The sequence below is a fragment of the Leptodactylus fuscus genome, chromosome 6 (assembly GCF_031893055.1).
Source record: "Leptodactylus fuscus isolate aLepFus1 chromosome 6, aLepFus1.hap2, whole genome shotgun sequence".
NCBI lineage: Eukaryota > Metazoa > Chordata > Amphibia > Anura > Leptodactylidae > Leptodactylus > Leptodactylus fuscus.
In genome coordinates this window covers 102349700-102369609 of record NC_134270.1, presented here as the reverse complement: position 1 = coordinate 102369609, position 19910 = coordinate 102349700, and the positions used below count along the sequence as shown (strand labels likewise).

At 42.6% G+C, this 19910-nt stretch overlaps 1 protein-coding gene across 1 annotated transcript; it reads right to left on the bottom strand.

Annotated features, from left to right (window-relative positions):
* Positions 1 to 1648: 1648 nt before the first annotated feature.
* REM1 (RRAD and GEM like GTPase 1) lies at positions 1649 to 10860 on the bottom strand. The gene is made up of 5 exons (XM_075278621.1): positions 10682 to 10860; positions 7228 to 7510; positions 5363 to 5436; positions 4821 to 5022; positions 1649 to 2655 (listed from the first exon to the last, which is right to left on the bottom strand). The coding sequence occupies exons 2-5, from the start codon at positions 7508 to 7510 to the stop codon at positions 2381 to 2383; spliced, it is 834 nt and encodes a 277-aa protein (XP_075134722.1). The 5' UTR covers positions 10682 to 10860; the 3' UTR covers positions 1649 to 2380.
* Between the last annotated feature and the right edge of the window lie 9050 nt (positions 10861 to 19910).

Below are 19910 nucleotides of genomic sequence, written 5' to 3'. Positions count from 1 at the left end.
GATGATATAAATTGAGAATAACTTAAAATTCAGATAAAAATTGAAGTCACATTTGATGTAGGTGACTGGTGTCATTGTACCATGGATGAACACCATGGATGATTGTGGTATTAAACAGCCCATGCAAGGTCGGTAGGTTAAAAAGTAATTTGCTGTTGATGTGAATCAATAGAAAAGTTAGGATGACCAGCTGAACAAGTAAGTGTATTTGTAATATTTGGGAGGAGGGGGCTATTGAAATGGCTGCAGCTGAGTTGACATAGCAGGCACAGCCCATGGATGAAAGTGGTACTGTTTCTGGTTGTAAAAATAAATACATTTAAAAAATAGTAATCTTCCCCTTTAAGGCTAAGGCCACACAGGGCAGATTCTCTGTGGGATACCCATTGTGGACATTTTGCAGCAGACCTGCCACCGACAAAAAAAAACAACCGATATTGGCTGATTTTCAGCATACCTTTTAAACGTGGTTCCTGGGTAACCCAGGTTCCAATCCTTGTATTACAAATGCCGAAAAGTGCACAAAAACATGCTGTAATCATCTGTTGACAACTCATTTGGAGAAAGTAACTTTGAAGTCTTGTGTAAGTGAGGCAGTTGGTGCTCAAGTAGGATGGGTATCTCAAAGCAGTGGAAGAGTTAAATTCCACAAGCAGAAGATGGTTGGAGTCTCAGTGACAAGAGCAATGCTCCAGGGAGCTGCACATCCACCAACAGTGCACCCATTTTTTGTTGTTTATCAATGTAATGTGCTCTGTAATTCGGTAGAGACAAGTGAATATTCTTGGGTGAGGTAATAGACTCCCTTTAATAATAACACAACCACTGTGTGGGTTCTTCACAATGCCAACATGTCACAGTGCAAAACTGCTTTGTAGAACGATCCATGACTATGATGACATACATCTATGAAACATGAAGATTTAATCCCCCATACATAGAAACTGGGCGGAGGCTGGAAGCTATCTGCCCATATGTCAATATGAACTCCTCGATAAGACTAATGTAATGGTTGACACTGTAAACCCCATAAATGTCATGATCTGGAACTTACTTTATTGTAATATAAGGTTAAGTTTTGGATAATGGCCCTCGAATGGCTGAATTGCTGCCACAAAGATCACCATTAGTCCTACACCCCAGTCACACATCTTACCACCATGCCCCATGGCCTAAGCAATGAACATATATGAAGTGGTGTGGCCAGACAAGTATTGCAAGGTAATGGAATCCCAACTTCAATAACTTGGGTGCTCCAACAACTGTTCCATGCTTTTCACTAATACTGTGCCTTTTACCAAAATACTGAACCCAAATAATCTACAATCAGAATATGTTCATAGACGCAAATGCAAAATCTGTAATAGTCTATAGGGCCCTCATCTAACGTAAGCCATACATCATTAAAGTGGCTCCTTATATCGCAAAGGGGCCTTTCAATCCTCTCCGGAACCAAAGGTGGGTATCACCTTTGCAGAAGATAAACCCACTTCTGCTTTACCATCCAGACCTCCAATGCAATTTTAGATGCAAAAATCCTTTAATCCATCATCATTGACCTGATAGCTGCCAGATTATTTGACATTTTGGATTACTGGACAATTATAGAAAAGTATCTGAAATTTATTTTTAGGTGCAAACATCCTTCAGGAAGAAAGCCCATCTAATATTTTGCTATAGAGGAATTTTCACATTACTGTATACTTGTGTGCTGGAGATGTACTGGATTATCAAAACCTGGATTATAGTAATTTTACTGTATCACCTGGCAGGACACATTGAACTCCTCATTAAAAGGTTAACATCGCCTTCAAGGAAACTGACTTTAAGATATGGGATCTGCAAGTCATTCCCATCCCTCCTCCTCTCTCTCCCCCTTCTATGCGTACAGTCTCTCCCGGCCTCTCTCCATAAACACTGAGCTCAATTTTTCCACTGTTTGGTCAGTGTTGGATTAGAAGGGAGCTGGGCAAAATTCCATAAAATCCTGCAAGAGGCGAGAGGGGGAAGGGGTAGAGAGAGAAGATGGAGAGATTGTGGAGGAGGTGAGCAGTGACTCTGGCGCCTTTACTTAAGTGCAGTGGTAAGTTCATGGGTGCCGAATCCTTAGAGATGCAAGCTCTGTGTACACAGAGGGGTCAATAATAAAGAAGAGAGTAATCTATAAGTGGTCCTATTATTCACATTACTATAGTGTATCATAAAGTGAAGCGTGTAGAAGAGCATACTGTCGGAAAAAAATAAATTTACATCCTTTGAAATGTCTGTAGAAACAGTCATAATAGGGTCCAATCTGGATTTTCCACCTCCATGAACTGCAAACAGGTATGTACTTTCTGCTCCAAGTGTTCTAGGCTCTTATTGTCCATGACAGATCCTCTCACAGGACAGATAGGTCATGACACGATCGTGAATGTACTCTCAAGACAGTCTTGCTGTTCCGGGTTACGAGCCGGTCCAGGAACCTGCGTGCTCGTTTGCTGAGGCTCTCTTTGCGGTGGCTTCTTATGCGACAGCTTTCTGCCGGGTCGGCACCATCTCTCCGAAGCCGTATCTGACGCACCATGCCTTCAAACAGCTCTTGAACGTTGTGTTGCAGGACGGCTGAAGTCTCAATGAATTTACAGTCGAACACCACGGCACAAGCTCGGCCCTCTGTAGAAATAAAAGCACAGAGGTCACTACCAGTGTTTAAGGAATTTTCCCATATAAATCTTAATCAAGTTCTGCAAAAGTCTAATGCTTTCTAGGACTTTGTGCATTTTTTTTATGATCGTCAAACTCTGCCTCTGTATCCACCTCTGGGATATAATCAGTGAATGTCTCCTTTACTGACAGCAAGCAGACATCTTTAAAATAGGGACGTATATTAAGAAGCTACAGAACTTTCCTTATACAATCATTAGGGTTTAGATGCGTAAAATGGAGATAACGCAGGATGACCAATAAGGATGACAGATGGGCATAAAATAATGAGAGGAGATTCTACTTTGGGGCTCCCCTCTAGCGACCCGGCTAGATAGAATAGGTGGCCTGCTGGAGGACTCTGCTCAATGTGCATTACGTGGCTGCTCTTGGTGCAGACAGTAAAAGTATAGTGTTATTTATAGAAATGTATACAGCCACATATGCTGCAGTGCACCTAAATCCGGTGCTGGACCACAGAGTGAATATTGGGTCAATCCACGTAGTAAATAAGCAATAAAGTGTATGTCTAGATTGCACCATTATCCACAAATTACGTGCGTTATACGATCGTAACCCACATTGAAATCAATGGGATCTTTTTTGAGCGCACAAAATCTGACACGAGTATACATGCCAGATTGCGCGCCAGTTTACTCCGTGTGAATTCAGCCTAAGAGCAGCCAGTAGTATATGTGGCTGTTTACGTGAAAAAGGCCCAGATCGTCGATACTAATTATAGAGAAAATAGTCCAAAACATATTTGGGTAAAAAAATCACAATTTTGTTTTATGCAAAAATTTTATTTAAAAATATTTTTTATTTATTTATTTATTAAAAAATATGTTTCGGACAATGTTACACCATAACCGTTACAATGATACCAAGAACTCCATATCGACAGTGTGGGCCCTTTTCACATAAACAGCCACATATCATATTATCCAAATCACTACTCTCTACAGTGCAACAGTACAAAATCAAAAAAAAGTGACCTCTCTTATTTTTTTGACTATATATCTTCGTGGGTGTGCTTTAGAAACCAGTTGCGCATCTTATAATATAACAAAAGAACATAATAAATCACTAAAGTTTATTTCAATATCTACCGTTGACCACCGAGAGAAACCATTAGGACGGGTGAGGGGGGATTAAACGAAAATTGATAAGGACGCACCAGGTTTTCTACTTGCTATGCTCCTTGGTGCAACTAATTCTGAAAGGCTTGGTTTCTACAGAGTGTCATATAAGGGTACCTTATCATACATCTACAATGTGCTAAATGCCAGTTCTGCCCCAATCAGATTGGGCGCCATGTCAAGCTGGGAGTCAAACTTTGGGATTATACTTATGATTCAGCAATGGAGAGACTTCAGGATACTTGGCAGGTCACTTAGTATGGATTCGCAGTCGTTGCAGAAGTGCTCTCCCAGTCTCATGTACTTTCTGCAACTATATTCCCCTGGTCACCCCTAACTATCCATATTATGGGCATGCTGTTCTTTTACCTAACTTCTGTCAGAACGCAGTGCAGTCATATTTCTTATAGGTTCACTGAATTGTATCCTATTTGCTATTATTTTACTTTATTACACAAATGTTTTTACTAGCGGCTGTAACTTGTATACCAGGTTTCCAGAATGATTCTTTGTAACTATATTTCATTGCTTACATACAATAAATACTATTTTGAAACTATAAGAAAAGAAGTTGTAAGCAGCTCATTGACCCTTCGCTGTTCAGATTCTGATGCTTCCTGGTCCCGCACCGATCTTCACTTCCTGTTTCCTCTCAACAAGCCGATCACTGGCTGTATCAAGTCACTGCTACAGACAGTGGTTGAATGACTCAATCACATATTAATGGTGGGACATTATTAGCACAATAGGAAGTAGAGACTGGCATGGGACTAGAAAGCAGCGTGTATGACTTCTTTTCTTATATTATGACATGCTCAGCTGTTTTCTAAATATTTTTCCTGGACAACCCCTTTAAATGTTCTGGGAGATCCCCAGAGTGGAAAGAACAGATAGGAGGGAACAGACTTTGGCAGAGAATGACTGGAGCTGGAAAGAGTGTTTGGGCAGCTGCCATATCTAGGAACAGGTTTCACTTTCTCTCAATCACTCACTCACCTTCCACAGACACTTCCCGACTGCGGACAAGGTCTGTCTTGTTCCCTACCAAGATTATTGGAATATTTTCGTATTGACGTGTACGTCTTAGCTGAATCCGTAACTCCGAGGCACTCTCAAAGCTTGAGCGGTCTGTAATGGAGTATACAATGATGTATGCGTGCCCCACTCGCAGAGCGCTGTCACATCCATCAGTTCGCTTCTGAAGGCAAATAAATATACAGAGTTTAATAATCTGCAACATGAAGTGACTCTAATGTGTCTGCCCATCTATCCTATGTATTTACCAGAAGGGCAAGCAACATAAGGAACACAGCTGAAGGTTTATTATGGGTGTTCCATGTGCAAATACTGTAGCTTCCCTGCACCACCATATGGAAGTCCCAAAAAGAAACTCCTTAAAGCAACACAACACCAAGTCTACCTATCTCCATGTGCTGCATAGATGAAAACAATATATTAATCCCCGTTATCACTTATATGAAGTTGGGGAGAGGCTCATCTCTAGAGCTGAGTTGGCAAAAGTCAATGGAATTTTTTACCTGGATCTCACGGATGTCCATCAAGAGGAGGCTGGTGTCCTCTCCATCCACTGTTAGTGTGCACTGATACAGTTCTGAATGAAAGAGTCATTTGTTATTGATGCAGGATTTGCTGCCCTATGCAAGACCAAATATTTGAAAAAGATTAAAAAAAAACCTTGGGTCCCTTACTATCAGTTAGACACTGGGGACCTGCTACATCAACAGATTTCCATGAGAGGAACAAGCACTGTAACAAAATAAGCAACTCTGAAAGTACTTTTGTTTAAAAATATCTTTGTATGTTATTGCTCGCTTTGTAATATTACTATGATCCCGAAGGTCTGTCTGTTGGGCCTTTTGGAGGAGTCAGACTGGCTGCACCACATGACAGTATTTTTGCAGGAGTCTATGTTCCTTGCTAGGAAGGTCATTGCGCTCAGATGGGGTTCAATGGAAGAAGTTGGTTAATAATACCATCCAATATGAGAAGCTGGTATATAAACATAGAGGTTGCCCTCAGAAATTTGAAAAGATGTGAGAGGCCTGATGTGACTTGCCATTGACCCATCCCTCTCCCAGCTCACTATGGGCCGAGCTTGCTTTTCACCAGACTGGAAACCTTCACATGATAGCCTACTGACTTCTGTAATAGCATGTTTCCCAGATGATTCACCTCCTCATTCTGGTTCTGATAGTTCCAGTAAGCTTGTTGTTTGCTTTACTTTTCTATAAATTTGCTTTTATTTTATATATTACATGTTCAATGTTTGGTTTGTTATGTTATTGGTTCAGAATGACATTACCCTGTACTCCATCAATACCTTTAAGATACTCTTGGACTATTGTGAGTTATATAAGTCCTAACTTGATAAATCTGCGAAGATGTTTCTATTATAAATATATGTCATAAACCTTTTCTTTCATTCTTTTCTTCTTCAATAGTCTGTAAACTATCAACACATGCAGGTACTGGAGAAACAAATGAATGCAGAAACAGACTACACACAAGTCAGGGCTCGTTCACACCTGCAACCTGGTCTCCGTTTTGCCGGTTTCTGTTTCCTGCCCGACACTGGACAGGAGATGGAAACCTGCACGCATTTTTCAAGCCCATTCATTTGAATGGATTTGGAAAGTGTCCGGTCGTGAGCGCCTGTGAGCGTTTTGTGCTCTCCGTGGCGAAACCGTTTTTTTTTTTTTTTTAACTGGACATAAAGTTGGACATGCAGGGCTTTGTGTTCGGTTAAAAAAAAACGGTTTCGCCGTGGAGAGCACAAAACGCTCAGCGGCACTCACGGCCGGACACGGTCTGACAGGTTTCCGTCTTTTGTCGGCTGAAGACGGAAACCTGAAAACGGAGATCGGGCACTGGTGTGAACCCAACGTTACATAGATGTGGATAGGAGCTGTACACACAAAATTGTGGATTTTTTTTTAACTAAAAAGTTGCTTATCTTTTATTTTAGATACATTGGATTAATTTGAATATACCTTTCAAGCAATGCAAGTGGTACAGCTATAGGGCACTAAGGCCTGTTACAGAGGGGTTACTTCTAGGTACCTAATGTTCCATAAAATACCACCACCGGTCCATGAGCTTCAAACTACATCTCTGGCTAGGGAGAGTTCCCCACTCTAGCAGTTCTATTCATCTAACTTGGGCATCAACCTTTGAGTGTTAATATTCATTACTTGCCCCGGCCTCCATGTTAATGTCAATTACATTTAAATTACATTTAGCTACAGTAAAAAAACAACAACTTGATATAGATTTTTTTGCTTAATACGACCAATAGGGGGCAGTGTAATGATAATCGCTGCATTCATAATACCAAAACAATGAGGTCCATCTGTTCTGAACCTCACACCCTCCCTGCACTCACCTTGTTGATATTCTGCTGTTTCTCTGTCTTGTTCTCTTCTAAATATACCAACCAGACTTGTCTTCCCAACACCAGGATCTCCCAGCAGAACAACCCTAAAGAGTCCATCAGATGTTTCCTCAGAGCCTTGTGATTCTGCAGAGCCACTTCCATCTATTTCTGTAACATGCTGAGAGGGAGCAGAAACTTCCATGATGGGGTTAGCGATGTGTGAGCGGTTCTGGTGTGCACAGGGTAGAGGTGTGCTTGCTCTCCTCCGCAGGGGGGCGCGAGCTGCGCACATCTAAACAAGAGAAGAAATAGGAACTCCTCATACACCTTACATATAAGTCTCCCAAGATGGTGGAAAGCAAATGACGAGGTTTAATGCACAGACATTTCATAACTTGACTTCAGATCATTGCTGTCTTTTTCCTGCATAGCTTGACTCTCCCCAGTTGAAGTTTGTGATATATTCACATGTAATATGCACAGATTGTTCCGTAGATTTGCCGCAAAATCCACGACAGAGAAACCATATCTGAACTCACCATTATAGTGTGCAGTATACTGTTGGGGTACAGACATGCAGTGTACACGGAATGGCTGTTATGTAGCTGAAAGCTGGGCCACAATGCTGATCCACGCATTAAAAAATAAATGGTTAAAGGCCGCACAGATACACTGCATGTAAGACTGCTGTTTAACTACAAAACTGTACTCAAATACATAGCTGGAAAAAGACATAGGACCGTCAAGATCAAACAAAGGATGGAAATGACTTGGCCAAAGAAAAGGGACGTGGGAAACAAGAAATATTTTCAGTGAAAACGCCACGGAAAATCGAATCCCATCCATATATTGCAGGAAAAAATGGATCAGAAAAGTCAATTACACCAGTGGAAATGTCAGTGTTTTCCCTATAGGTTTATTAAGGGAATAAAATAGTAATGTGTTTTCGCAACGTTTTTTTTTCCACAGTGTTTTTTTGCTGTGCTTCGCTACATGGGGTCTTAGCCTTACTCACAAAACCCTATTAAGACTTCATGCACATGGCTGACTGTGCAATTCAAGAGTCTTCTGTTTCTTTAATAGAAGGCACTTGGATTCTATCCGATTAGTGGTTTACATTGATTTCAATGTATTGATCTCAATACACGTCTCAGATCTGAATAGGACATGCTCTAAAGATAAGATAAGATAATCCTTTAATAGTCCCACAGTGGGGAAATTTCAGCATGTTACAGCAGCATAGTAATACAGGTTCAGCAAGGAACGGAGAATCTGAAGACAGTCCATCGGAAACAAGGGTGAAACTGAATATCGGTGCAGTTTTCAGCCCTTAAGCGGTTGCTCAGCACATACAACATGTCTGTACCCTGAGGCTAGGCTTAGAAATTGTGGATGTTCTGTGTCTGAGGTGCACCTGGAACACAAAAGAAAGCCATGGAGCACTTTTACTTTTAGTGGCCGCACTCCAGCTCCGAATAGTATAGCAGGTCACTGTGTGCCCATTAAAACAGAAAGTGACTTTAGCTGGAGTCATCTGAAAAGTGAGCTGAGCTCCATGTCTGCACAGCTTTGAGACGCATCCCTGGTGCACCTCAGATATACTTTGTCCGCAATGTGTAAACCTAGCCTTACAAGTGAATGACAGATTGGTAGGATGTAAAGATGTGGCACTTTGTCATATACTTTCACAAGCTCTGCTTGCTGTCAGTGAATAAAAACATTCTTAACCAAATGTATCTTACAGCTCAGGTTGAATTACAATACATCAGTGTTAGGCCCTATTCACATCCGCATTCAGGTTTACATTTGGGGAGTCTGCTTGGGGACCCACCGAATGGAAATCTATACGCATTAAAAAGCAGTTACCTGGGAAACCCATGTACCCCATAGACTATAATGGGGTCTGTGTGGTTTCTGTTCGGTTTCCTCACGAAACATGTGGAGAGAAAAGTCCTGCAAGCACCACTTTTCTCTCTGCATGTTTTATGCAAAAAACCGAGCGGAAACCACACGGACACCATTATAGGCTATGGGGTCCGTGGATTTCCTTTAGGTAATCGCTTTTTAATGCATATAGGTTTTCATTCGGGGGTCCCCAAGTGTACTCTCCAAACAGAAACTCGATCGTAGATGTGAACTGGGCCTAACACGCATTAGCCTGGAGACAAGGACTGAATATTGTCTAGACTGGATAGCACATACTCAGCTGTAAACACGAAACAAACACAAAAACTCAACAATTGTGCTGTAAAATAAGACAAGAGGTGTCCCATGTTATCATGGTACTTACTATAATCACTGGTTTAATATATCTACTTCATTGGTACATTTTGTAATAGGGATGTAATGCTAACACAGCAGCACAGCCCATTCCAATGTATCAGAGTATTCTTTTGTATGATATTTTGTTGTTCTGACCTACAAATTGTAGCACAGCAAATATGCTACAATTTAGCAAAAATTGGGGCAAAGCTGGGACAATATCACAAGTGAAGCCACATAGTGGACTGGAACATATCAGCAGGATGTAATCAGGAAGAGTTATCCAGATCCTGAAAATGATGAGGAATAGGAGTAAGTTACAGGACTTCTGATTCCAGAAATCCCCTTTAACCTTGTTATGGGATACTGAGCAGAGCACTGACCTAGTTGTGGGATGATGCAGAGTAGCAGTTGGCTGGCTGATAGGGTGTGAAGTATTGACGTGACTGTGATTATTTATACAATCCATTGGGGTAGTATGTTTGGGTCACTGAACTGTGAAGTCATATACAGTCCTGCGCAATACCAACAATGCTTGAATGGAAATGTATTTATTTCTGGTTCATTGTATAGCGCCAACATACACTGCAGAGCTGCACACATTCACCCTGGTCAGTGATCACAGAAGCTCACAATGTAATGAAGTGTCCAACCAGTGGTACTCTGGAGGAACTACAACTCTCAGCAGGCTCTGATCGCCTACAGAATATTAGGCTAGCCATCAAGTGACATGTCGAGCTGCAGAGAGATGAATAATAAAGACCCCTGTACTGTTCTGCATACGCTCCAGCCACCCCTATTTGCCTACATATCGTAGTCATAGGTATGTGTGTGGCATCTTATCTAATGCTTGGTTAGCAGGCACACACAGGGTTTGTATTTTACAAGTTATGGAAGAAATGCTCTATTGCTGTCAAAATTCTGGCAATTTCTTAAAGGGACATGGATAGGAGGCCACAATATAGAGATATACTAGTTGTTAATGTAGTTTTGTTTCCAGATCAGCCTAGAAAGATACAGTACAAATCTAAATAAGCCATACGATTGACTGTATATACACTATAAATGTGAACACTGCCTTATTTCCAGTGCAACAAACTTCAGATGTGCAAGGTCTTAAAAAGGTTCCCACTTTGACATAAAACAAACGTGTTTTGTAAGTTATACAACTGGTATTGTCTTGTGGGTGTCCAGGTCTTACCTCTGCCCGCTGCTGATTTCTGCTATGTCCTGAGCTCTCTCTCTCTGGAATGTCCTCTCACTGCATATGAGAAGCTGCTGTGCCCCAGGACAGTGCCCGCCAATATGGTGATTCCTCTGGGATGAGAATGTCTCCTGCAGCATCCAGCTGTCTCACTGTAAAGCATGGGACAGTTGTGTTTTATATGACAGCAGCAGCTCCCAGCAATAGGACCACACCTCCTGGATGTACCCCCAGCAGCGGAACTGTGTAGTTACCATATGGAAACCTACAACTGGTGTAAGGAAAGAGTTAAATGAGGCAGAGGAACGGAAATGTAGAACACCACAGCACAAAGAAGTCAAAAATAAGAGCAGTTCCAAGCTTTGTTCACTTTTATGTATGTGAAATGGGATCCCTGTGTAAAGGAAAGTTCTGCAACTCTCTAACAGACTTTGAAGACATTCATTACAGTGGTTTTCTGAGTACCCCAACATATTTCATACTGGTGACTTATCCACAGGATAGTCTATTGCAAGTAACAGGTCTGTGGATAGGTCATCAATATAAAAACCGCTTTATACATCAGTCTCAAACTATCAACCACTACCACAATATTTATTAAGAAGTCCAACTAGTAGCTGGTGTAGATTTCAGTTATCACTTAAAGGGGTTGCCCAGGAATAGGACCAACCCCTGTGGAGGCCTGGGAAGTGTAAGTGCCTGGATGCTGGAAGTCCTGCAGCCCACGTGACCAAGGAGACCAGTCAGCATCCTCCTTGGTTGCTGGAGAGGGACTGGTGATGTCACTCACATGTTAGTGACTCCTTACCAGTGACTGCTGAGGCCACTGATTGATCCCAGTACTAGGGAAGGTAATTATGCTTTTTTAAAATTTATTTTACAACATCCTAGCCTCCACATGGGTTGATCCACCTCCTGGACATCCCCTTTAAGGCTAGATTCACATCTGATTCATAGGATCAGAACAATGGACCAAAAACTAATATAATCACAAATGCAGATGGAGCACATTCTGTTTGTATCTATTCATCATTCACTTTTTTGTTTTTAACATTACAGCACATGATGGTGTATGCAAACGGCAGCTGTTTCACTGCAAACATCATTTTATTAGTTTTTAGGCCACTGTTCTGATCCGATGACTGATCACAGTCAAGCTAAGGCTTCATGCCAATGTATCAGACTAGAATTGAGACTGTTTGCCTTAAAGAGACATGGGCAGATTTGTAATATATTGTATACCAGTCGTAATAGAGGCACCGACTGAGTGAAAGTGGAATTTATGTAGAGGCCTCCGACTTTTTATAAATAAGGCGCTTGTCCTTGCACCAGAATGCAGTTACACCAATAAGGAGCTGGCATAGATTTCCATTATGACTCATGCCAGAAAACGTTTTAATGACTTGCCCAACAAAAGAACATGGCATACCGAAAAGTGGGAACTGCCTAATAGGAAAGGGGTGCGATTTGAGTAGTTTGGGTTTTTTTCTTTATGTAAACTAAAGTCAACAAAATTCTGTGACATTAAACTACACATTTATCCTATGGGCTAATTCACACGTAAAAACCTCCTGGCTTATTTTGGTCCTGAAAAAAAACGCTTCCTAATTAGGAAGCTTTTTTTTCACCTTGCCAAGCTTTTTTTGGAGCTTTTTTTTGTAAAAACCGCTTCCAAAAAAAGTCAGGCTGTTTTCCCCTCCCATAAAGTGAATGGGCTGAAAAAACCGCGTCGCTTATTTTTGCAAAAAAACGCGCGGAAAAAAAACGTGCGGTTTTTGCCTCCCATTCACTTCTATTGCTTTCTTCAGGTGGAAAACGCCTGAAGAAAGGTCATGTCGCTTCTTTTTTCTGTTAGCTGAAAAAAGCTAGCGGAAAAAAAAAGCTAGCTGTTCACATAGGGCTCCATTGTAAGGGTCAGTTCACACGTGAACTGCCCGCGCGGGTTTTGACACCGAGAGATACGCGGTGAGCCGCTTCTCTCTCTTGTCAAAACCCGCCTGCCGCGACCATCGCGGTCGCGGCTTTCCCCTCCGCTGTCGGCTCAAATGAATGAGCCGACATAGGAGGGAGCTCCCGGGGGCGGAAGCCACGCGGCTGAGCCCGCGCGGCTTCCGCCTGAAGAAACTGCATGTCGTTTCTTTTCTCCGCTAGCGAGAAAAGCCCGGTGGTCTACATAGACCACCATTGTAAAGGGGCGGATTTTGAAGCGAAATCCGCTGTCAAAATCCGCCCCTTTGCCTACGTGTGAACTAGCCCATAGTGAATCTGCCTCAAGGGGGAATTTCTGAATGTTTATTACAGCAATTGTCTATTGTTAAAGAGTTAACATTTTTTGAACAAAACACATTTTGGGGAAAAGGTGACCTCTTTATTGAGTTTTGTAATTATTTTCATGAAATGAAGGCAGTGTTTTAGTGAAGTCAGCATGACCTTAAGAAAGCCCACAAATGTACTAAATTTACACCAGAAACTGCTGTTAGTTATAGCTCAAATCTACATCCGCCCCTAGCCTTTAAAGGGGTGTTCCGGGGAGTGTAAACTAACTTACTTTTGGCAACATTTTAGGAGTTCTGGGTTCGTTAATACCCTGGGTCATATGATCGGAAGCAGCACTGTTCCTCCATTCATTCCACCTCCTCTCTCCTTTTCACAGGCGAACTATAGTAAAGCCAGCCCCTATAGAACAGGTAACTAAGTACCTGTGCAAACAAGAAATGAAGGAGAAAGCGGAGCAACCCAGGGACCAGGGCTGGTTCTGAACTCATGACCGGGGTGTGAACTAGCCTAGAACTCCCAGCTCAAACAGTAAATTCATTTACACTCCCTGAACGACCTCTTCCAAGCTCTGGTGTTCACATCTGTTAAACCTCTAACCTGTAGATCTCTGGCTGCTGTGATGAGATATACTACTGCTGATGTCTTATGTATCTGCAGGGTTGCATACAAGCTGTCATAAACAGACTTTGTTTTGCCAGCACTTTCCCTGTTATGTTATCTCTTGTAAAGAAAGAGATATTTTGGGGCATTGCCATAGATGCAATTCAAGTGCAGGTTGAAGAATCTAGGTGTTGCATAGAATTGCAGATTGCATAGAATCAGCTATCCAAGAACTGGAGTGATCAGTCAGGTCTAAATGACCCATCTATACATAATGTCAAAAACACATGAAAAACTATGTAACTATGTAGAAATTTTAATATAAGACACACTGGGGTAGATTTATTAAGACTAGTATTCCCTATGCTAGTCTTAATAAAGGGTCTGATAGGCACAAAGTGAGAATGATTTTTCAAGAGGTTCTAGCCTAAATCAGACATATGCCCATGCATCAGAATGGAATCTGCACCAGTCACAAAATGGCGTAGATTTCCTGTATAACTCATGCCAGAGGTAGTCAGGCCTAGTTTTCTAACTTCGGTGGGGAGAGTCATTTTAATTTTCGCCCCAGGCAGCAGAAAGGCTAGAAGCGGCCCTGTATTCAAGGAGGTCTGATAGGTGCCAGATTATCAGATATTAGGAATTACTGGACAAAGTAAGTAGTGCAAGTTTATTTATTTCTTCCTGTGGAACAAAACAGACATCTGAAACCGCATATAGAATTCACTGGGTCGTTGTGCTTTTTAGAGAAAACATGGACAGCACACAGGCAGAAATCACACAATGAGGCCTCAATATGCAGTTGTTACAGCAGAATATTGTCACTTGTTATCTCTGCTCAGTCATCTGCGCTTGGTTTTCAGTAATCCAAACTGTGCAGGATTATCAGATTTTCTGGACTTCTAAATGCCAAATGAATGGTGTCATAATTGTACATAATGCTGCTCCTAGAGCTCCACACAGCAAATAGCTGCGGAAAAAACTGCGGCAGAAGCAAATCAGTTATTGCAGCTTTTTTCACATAAAGTTTGCAGTTTTCTTATACCTTACCTTATACCTATATTTCTGCAATGGGTGGGTGGCATTATCCAGAATCCCATAAATTTTGCAGGTAATGTAAAACGCAGCATTTTTTTTGCTGTGATGTTTCCGCGACGGCGAAATGCTGCATTTTCGCAATTTGGGGCCCCGACCTAATATGTAGTTAGTTTCACATAAATAGAAAGAATTTCTATAATTAGGGTGGGTTCACACCAGCGCCCAATCTCCGTTTTGTAGGTTTCCGTTTCCTGCCCATGAAACTGGACAGGAGACGGAAACCGGCAGTCATTTTTCAAACCTACCGTATTTTTCGGACTATAAGACGCACTGGACTATAAGACGCAGGAGGAGGAAAATAGGGAAAAAAAATTTTGAAGCAAAAACTGGTAAAATATTTAATATATGGGAGTTGTAGTTTTGCAACAGCTACAAGGCCACATTGACAGGTGACCCTGCAGCTGTACGGGGATGCATAGAGTGTTTTTTTTTGCGGGGCCAGAAGTACTTTTTAGTTATACCATTTTGGGGACTATCTATTTCTTAGATCACCTTTTATTGAAAAAAAAAAACGGTGGTTTATGATATATGATTTTCTACTTTTATATATATATTCTAGGGACAGGAGGTGATTTAGAACTTTTATTTATTTCATATTTTTATTATATATTTTTAAAGCTTTTTTTTTTTTTTTTTTTACTATTTTATTCCCCCCCGGGGGGGCTTGAACCTGCGGTCGCTTGATTGCAAGTCCCATAGACGGCAATACAACTGTATTGCCGTCTATGGGACATTCTGTCTATTAGTATTACGGCTGGTCATAGAGACCAGCCGGAATACTAATATAGCCGTGACAGGCTTGGGAGCCTCATTAGGCTCCCGGCTGTCACCCGAACAGGTCGGCTCCTGCGATATCGCCGCGCAGGAGCCGGCCTGCAACGTCACAGGTACGGGGCCGGTGGGGACCGGCCCCGGGGGAGAAGAGGCCACAGATACTGACCCGGCATCCGCTGTACTAGAGAGGCGGATGCCGGGGAGGGATAGACGCCGGGGCCTGAGACATCGCTGCCCTGCCCTGCCTGAAGCCAGCGGCGGGGGGGGGGGGGGGGGGGGGACGGAGGAGCGGAATAGCAGCATCACTCCTCCAGCTGCTGGCTTCATGCAGGGCAGAGGAGCGCAGCGATGTCGCAGGCCCCGGCACCTGTAATGGCGTCTATCCCTTGCCGGCTTCCGCCTCTCTATTAGAGCGGATGCCAGGTGCCACATTCGTACTATAAGACGCACCCTTCTTTTCCCCCCAAATTTGGGGGAAAAAAAGTGCGTCTTATAGTCCGAAAAATACGGTATTCATTTGAATGGGTTTGAAAAGTGTCTTCTGCCCGTGAGCATCTTCTGCTCTCCGCAGCAAAACCGTTTTTTTTTTTAACTGTTCACAAAGTCAGACATGCAGGACTTTGTGTCTGGTTAAAAAAAAAAAGAAAAAAAGGTTTCTCCGCAGAGAGCAGAAGATGTAAACCTCAAAACTGAGATCGGGCGTTGGTGTGAACCCGTCCTAATGAAATTAGAGTCTGTGGTTATGAGTCCTAGTGGCCAAACCCTGCAGAGCAAGAAATGTGATATGGTTCTGTACAAGCTAAAGGCAAAAGCAGTGAAAACACAAATGTTCCAGCTATTTTTGCTGCATTTTTGGTGCTTCCCCCCCTTTTTAACTTACATGTGATGCATAGCCCTTAGCCCACAAAATACATTGCCTAACATACAGACAGGGCCGCCGATAGGGCAGTACTACTGGTACTGGCGTCAGGGGCTCGGCCAAATTGAAAAATGGGGGGGGCCGGTTTTGGCCCGCCACCGTGTGCCGGCCCCCTGGTGCCCGTAGCAGTCATTGTGTATGTCCTATTTCAACTCAGATCTGCATCCAGAGGACGCAGATCTGAGTTGAAGACATACGCGGCTGAAGCAAGGAGCTGACACAGGTCAGCTTCTCGCTTCGCCGCTGCGTGCCTCTCTCGCTGACACATATGCGGCTGAAGCGAGGAGCTGACATGTGTCAGGGCAGAGATTGGGTGGGAGACATGAAACTGGGTGCAGATGAAGGGTGTATATGAAGCTAGGGGAGAGATAGAGGGGGGACATATAATGTACGGGTGACTGTAGGAGGATTATACTGTGTGCGGGCACATGAAAAATTAATGAGAATGGGTGGAGTCAACATAACGGTGGGTGGGGCTAAATTTGCCCCTTTTGGTTCTTCAAAAGTTGGGAGGTATGGGTACAGGGGGCAGTGGAAAGATGTTAGAAGGTGGACGGGGGGGGGGGAAAGGGGATTGTTGGGGCATCGTGTGTGCGGCACTGCGGAGAGGGAACTGGGGCAATAATATATAATATATAAGTTTTTAGCTGGAGAACTACAAAGCACACAAGACCTCCAAAGGTATGTGTGCTTTGTATTAATAATGATGTAGGCTGCTATGTTACTAGCATAGCAGCCTGTTTAGGGGTGGGACTTTCACTTTAAAGGAGTGTTCACATTGCGTTTTTGGCCTCCCTTGCCGGGATACATTGGTAACCAGTCACAATCAGCTCCCCACTTATCCCTGCACGGAGAACTGCAGGCCCCCCCTTTTTTTTTAATGGCCAGTTCTTCGTGCAGGGATAAGTTGACACCTGATTCTGACTGGTTACCAACGTATCCCGGCAAGGGAGGCCAAAAACGCAATGTGAATAAGCCCTGAGGATTTATTAGGAGGGCTCTTATAGATGGTGTTGGCTCTCTATAGGCGCTGTCACACGTAGCAGATTATACCTGCAAATAGAATCTGATGAAGCCTTGTAATGCTGCTAAATAAAGGGAAATGTAATACAGAATTGGTATGTCGCAAAATAAAGTAGTTTTAAAATGGCGGCAGCCGGGGGGGGGGGGGGCTAGACAGATCTTCATTGTTGACCCTGCGGGCTTTGTTCAGTTCAACTGGAAACCACCTGCTACAACAGGGGGAAAATAAACGCTTCTTTGTAAAGCAACGGAAAGGCAGCAAGTCACCTATTGTTAGCCTTAGAAGTGAAGTGGGGAATTTACTGACAAGAGTATACCCCAAACTATGCAGTGTGTGACTGTCTCTTCCAGATATCACCCCCATGTGATGAGAAACACCCACTTACTCTAGAGGAGCTTGAGATATAGTAGTTCTGCAGACTGTGCCTGAAAAGAAGGCACCTGTCTTAAATGGTTTGTCTGGAGAGTTGAATAAGCAATATCAGGATATCCTCCTGCACCTCCTAAAATCATCTCCCCCATCTTTACCTATTTAGTGGAACTTTTCATGGGTTTTCCTGTATGAAGTAGGATTCAGGGTAAGATTAGATCATATAGGTTGGACAATACATACCTAATGCACATGGAACGGTATGTTAGACTTAATTAATAAAGTCTACAGTATTAGGTTGCAAGTGGAACCCAAAATCTGTGTTCTGGGTATTATAGAGAAGGATATGGAGCATTCCTGTTAGTTAATAGGTATGTCCCAAACAGAAAAAGCCCTTATTGTATCATCTTGTACCATGGTTTGTTATATAAGAGCAAAGTAACTGTACATGAAGGATGTAACAAGTTTTCATCTTACAGACTGTCACACGCCACACACTAGATATACTGTATTTTTCAGACAATAATACGCACCGGACCATAAGACGCACTATGGTTTTAGAGGAGGAAAATAGGAAAAAAACCTTTTTCATTTGATTGCAAGTCCCATAGACTGCAATGGGAGATGCTCTATGTTACTATTGGGGCTGGTCATAGACCAGCCTCAATACTAATATTCCTATGACAAGCCAAGGCTCCCGCGTGGCACAGGAACAGGTCGGCTCCCGCAAGCTCGCCCTGCAGGAGCTGGCCTGCTGCAGTACAGGTACCAGGGGCAGCTTAACTTTCTGGAGGGAAGGGAGGGGGTTAACAAAGGTAGTAATGAGTGATGGAGGGCATTAGCTGTTAAGGCCTGTCACCGCTTTTGCAGAGCGATTGCGATAGATATCGGGTCTCCTGTACAGTGGAGACACGATCGCTATGGCATCTACCGTATTGAAACGGCAGATGTCAGGAAGGGTCTGGAGTGTAGGGACATGATAATTAAGTACAGGCGCCGCAGGCTTTCTTCTAACTTCCCTGCCCCGCCTGTACCACTCCATCTCACTGTCTCTCCTTTGTCTGCTATTACCGTACCTCCTTTGCTTCGCACCAATGGGACAAACTGACAGCAGACAGGTACAGGCGCTGCAGGCTTCTGCGGTTGCGCCGCCTATACCCTACTTCCTACACTACATTTACACTACATTCGGACTATAAGACGCACCCCTATTTTCCTCCCATATTTGGGGGAAAAAAGTGCGTCTTATAGTCCGAAGAATACGGTACATTCCAGGCCAAAAAGCTAATAGTGGTTCAGACGACTAAAGAGCCCAGTTCACTCCTAAATACATTTATACAACTGGACAACAGGTGCACAAAAAAAGAACATCCATGTACAAATTTGACAAGATTTGGGGACCATAGCTTAACCTGGATCACAGAGGCCTCTGTACTTGTGATGTATTAGTCTGGCAATAGGGACATGACTTATTTTCATAGGACTGATTCAGTGTACTTAGATAAATTCCAGAAGAATGGTGGTGGATATTCTATTAGGGAATATTTGTATTTACTTCTGTTTTTTTCACTGCTGAGCCTGAGTTTTTCCATGATGAGACAGTATAGAGCCAGAGTTTCCTATGTCTTCTTTGTGCCATTGAAAATTGGAAAATGGTTAGTGATTTTTTTTATTTTCAAATAAAAAAAGATCTGACTTAAAGGGATCCTACCGTTTAAACTTAGATTTTTGTCTCTACCACGTCGGATTAGCCTTAAAGGGGTATTCCCATGTACATAATTATTTTTAAATCTGTAGATAATTAAAAGTTAAACATTTTTGCAAATATAAGTAATTAAACTTTTTGCAGAGTTTTAAAGATTTTCTCTAAATATCTTGTGGTCACAGTCTGTTGTCTTGATCGGTTGCCAGTGGATACGACCACGAATGCAGGAACTTTCTAAGGTCAGAAAATCCGCCATGATGTCTTTATTGTGGTCGGGATATCTTCTGATACCGGTATTTCTACGGAACGGTGGCGCGGAGGAGACATCTAAAGGTAGGGGAAGAATAACCTTTCTTAAGGCTATACCGATGTGTGATCTACAAAAAAATTAAGTTTAAATGATAAGATCCCTTTAAAAAAGTCTGGAAAACCTTTAGAAAAATAATATGGATTATTGGAT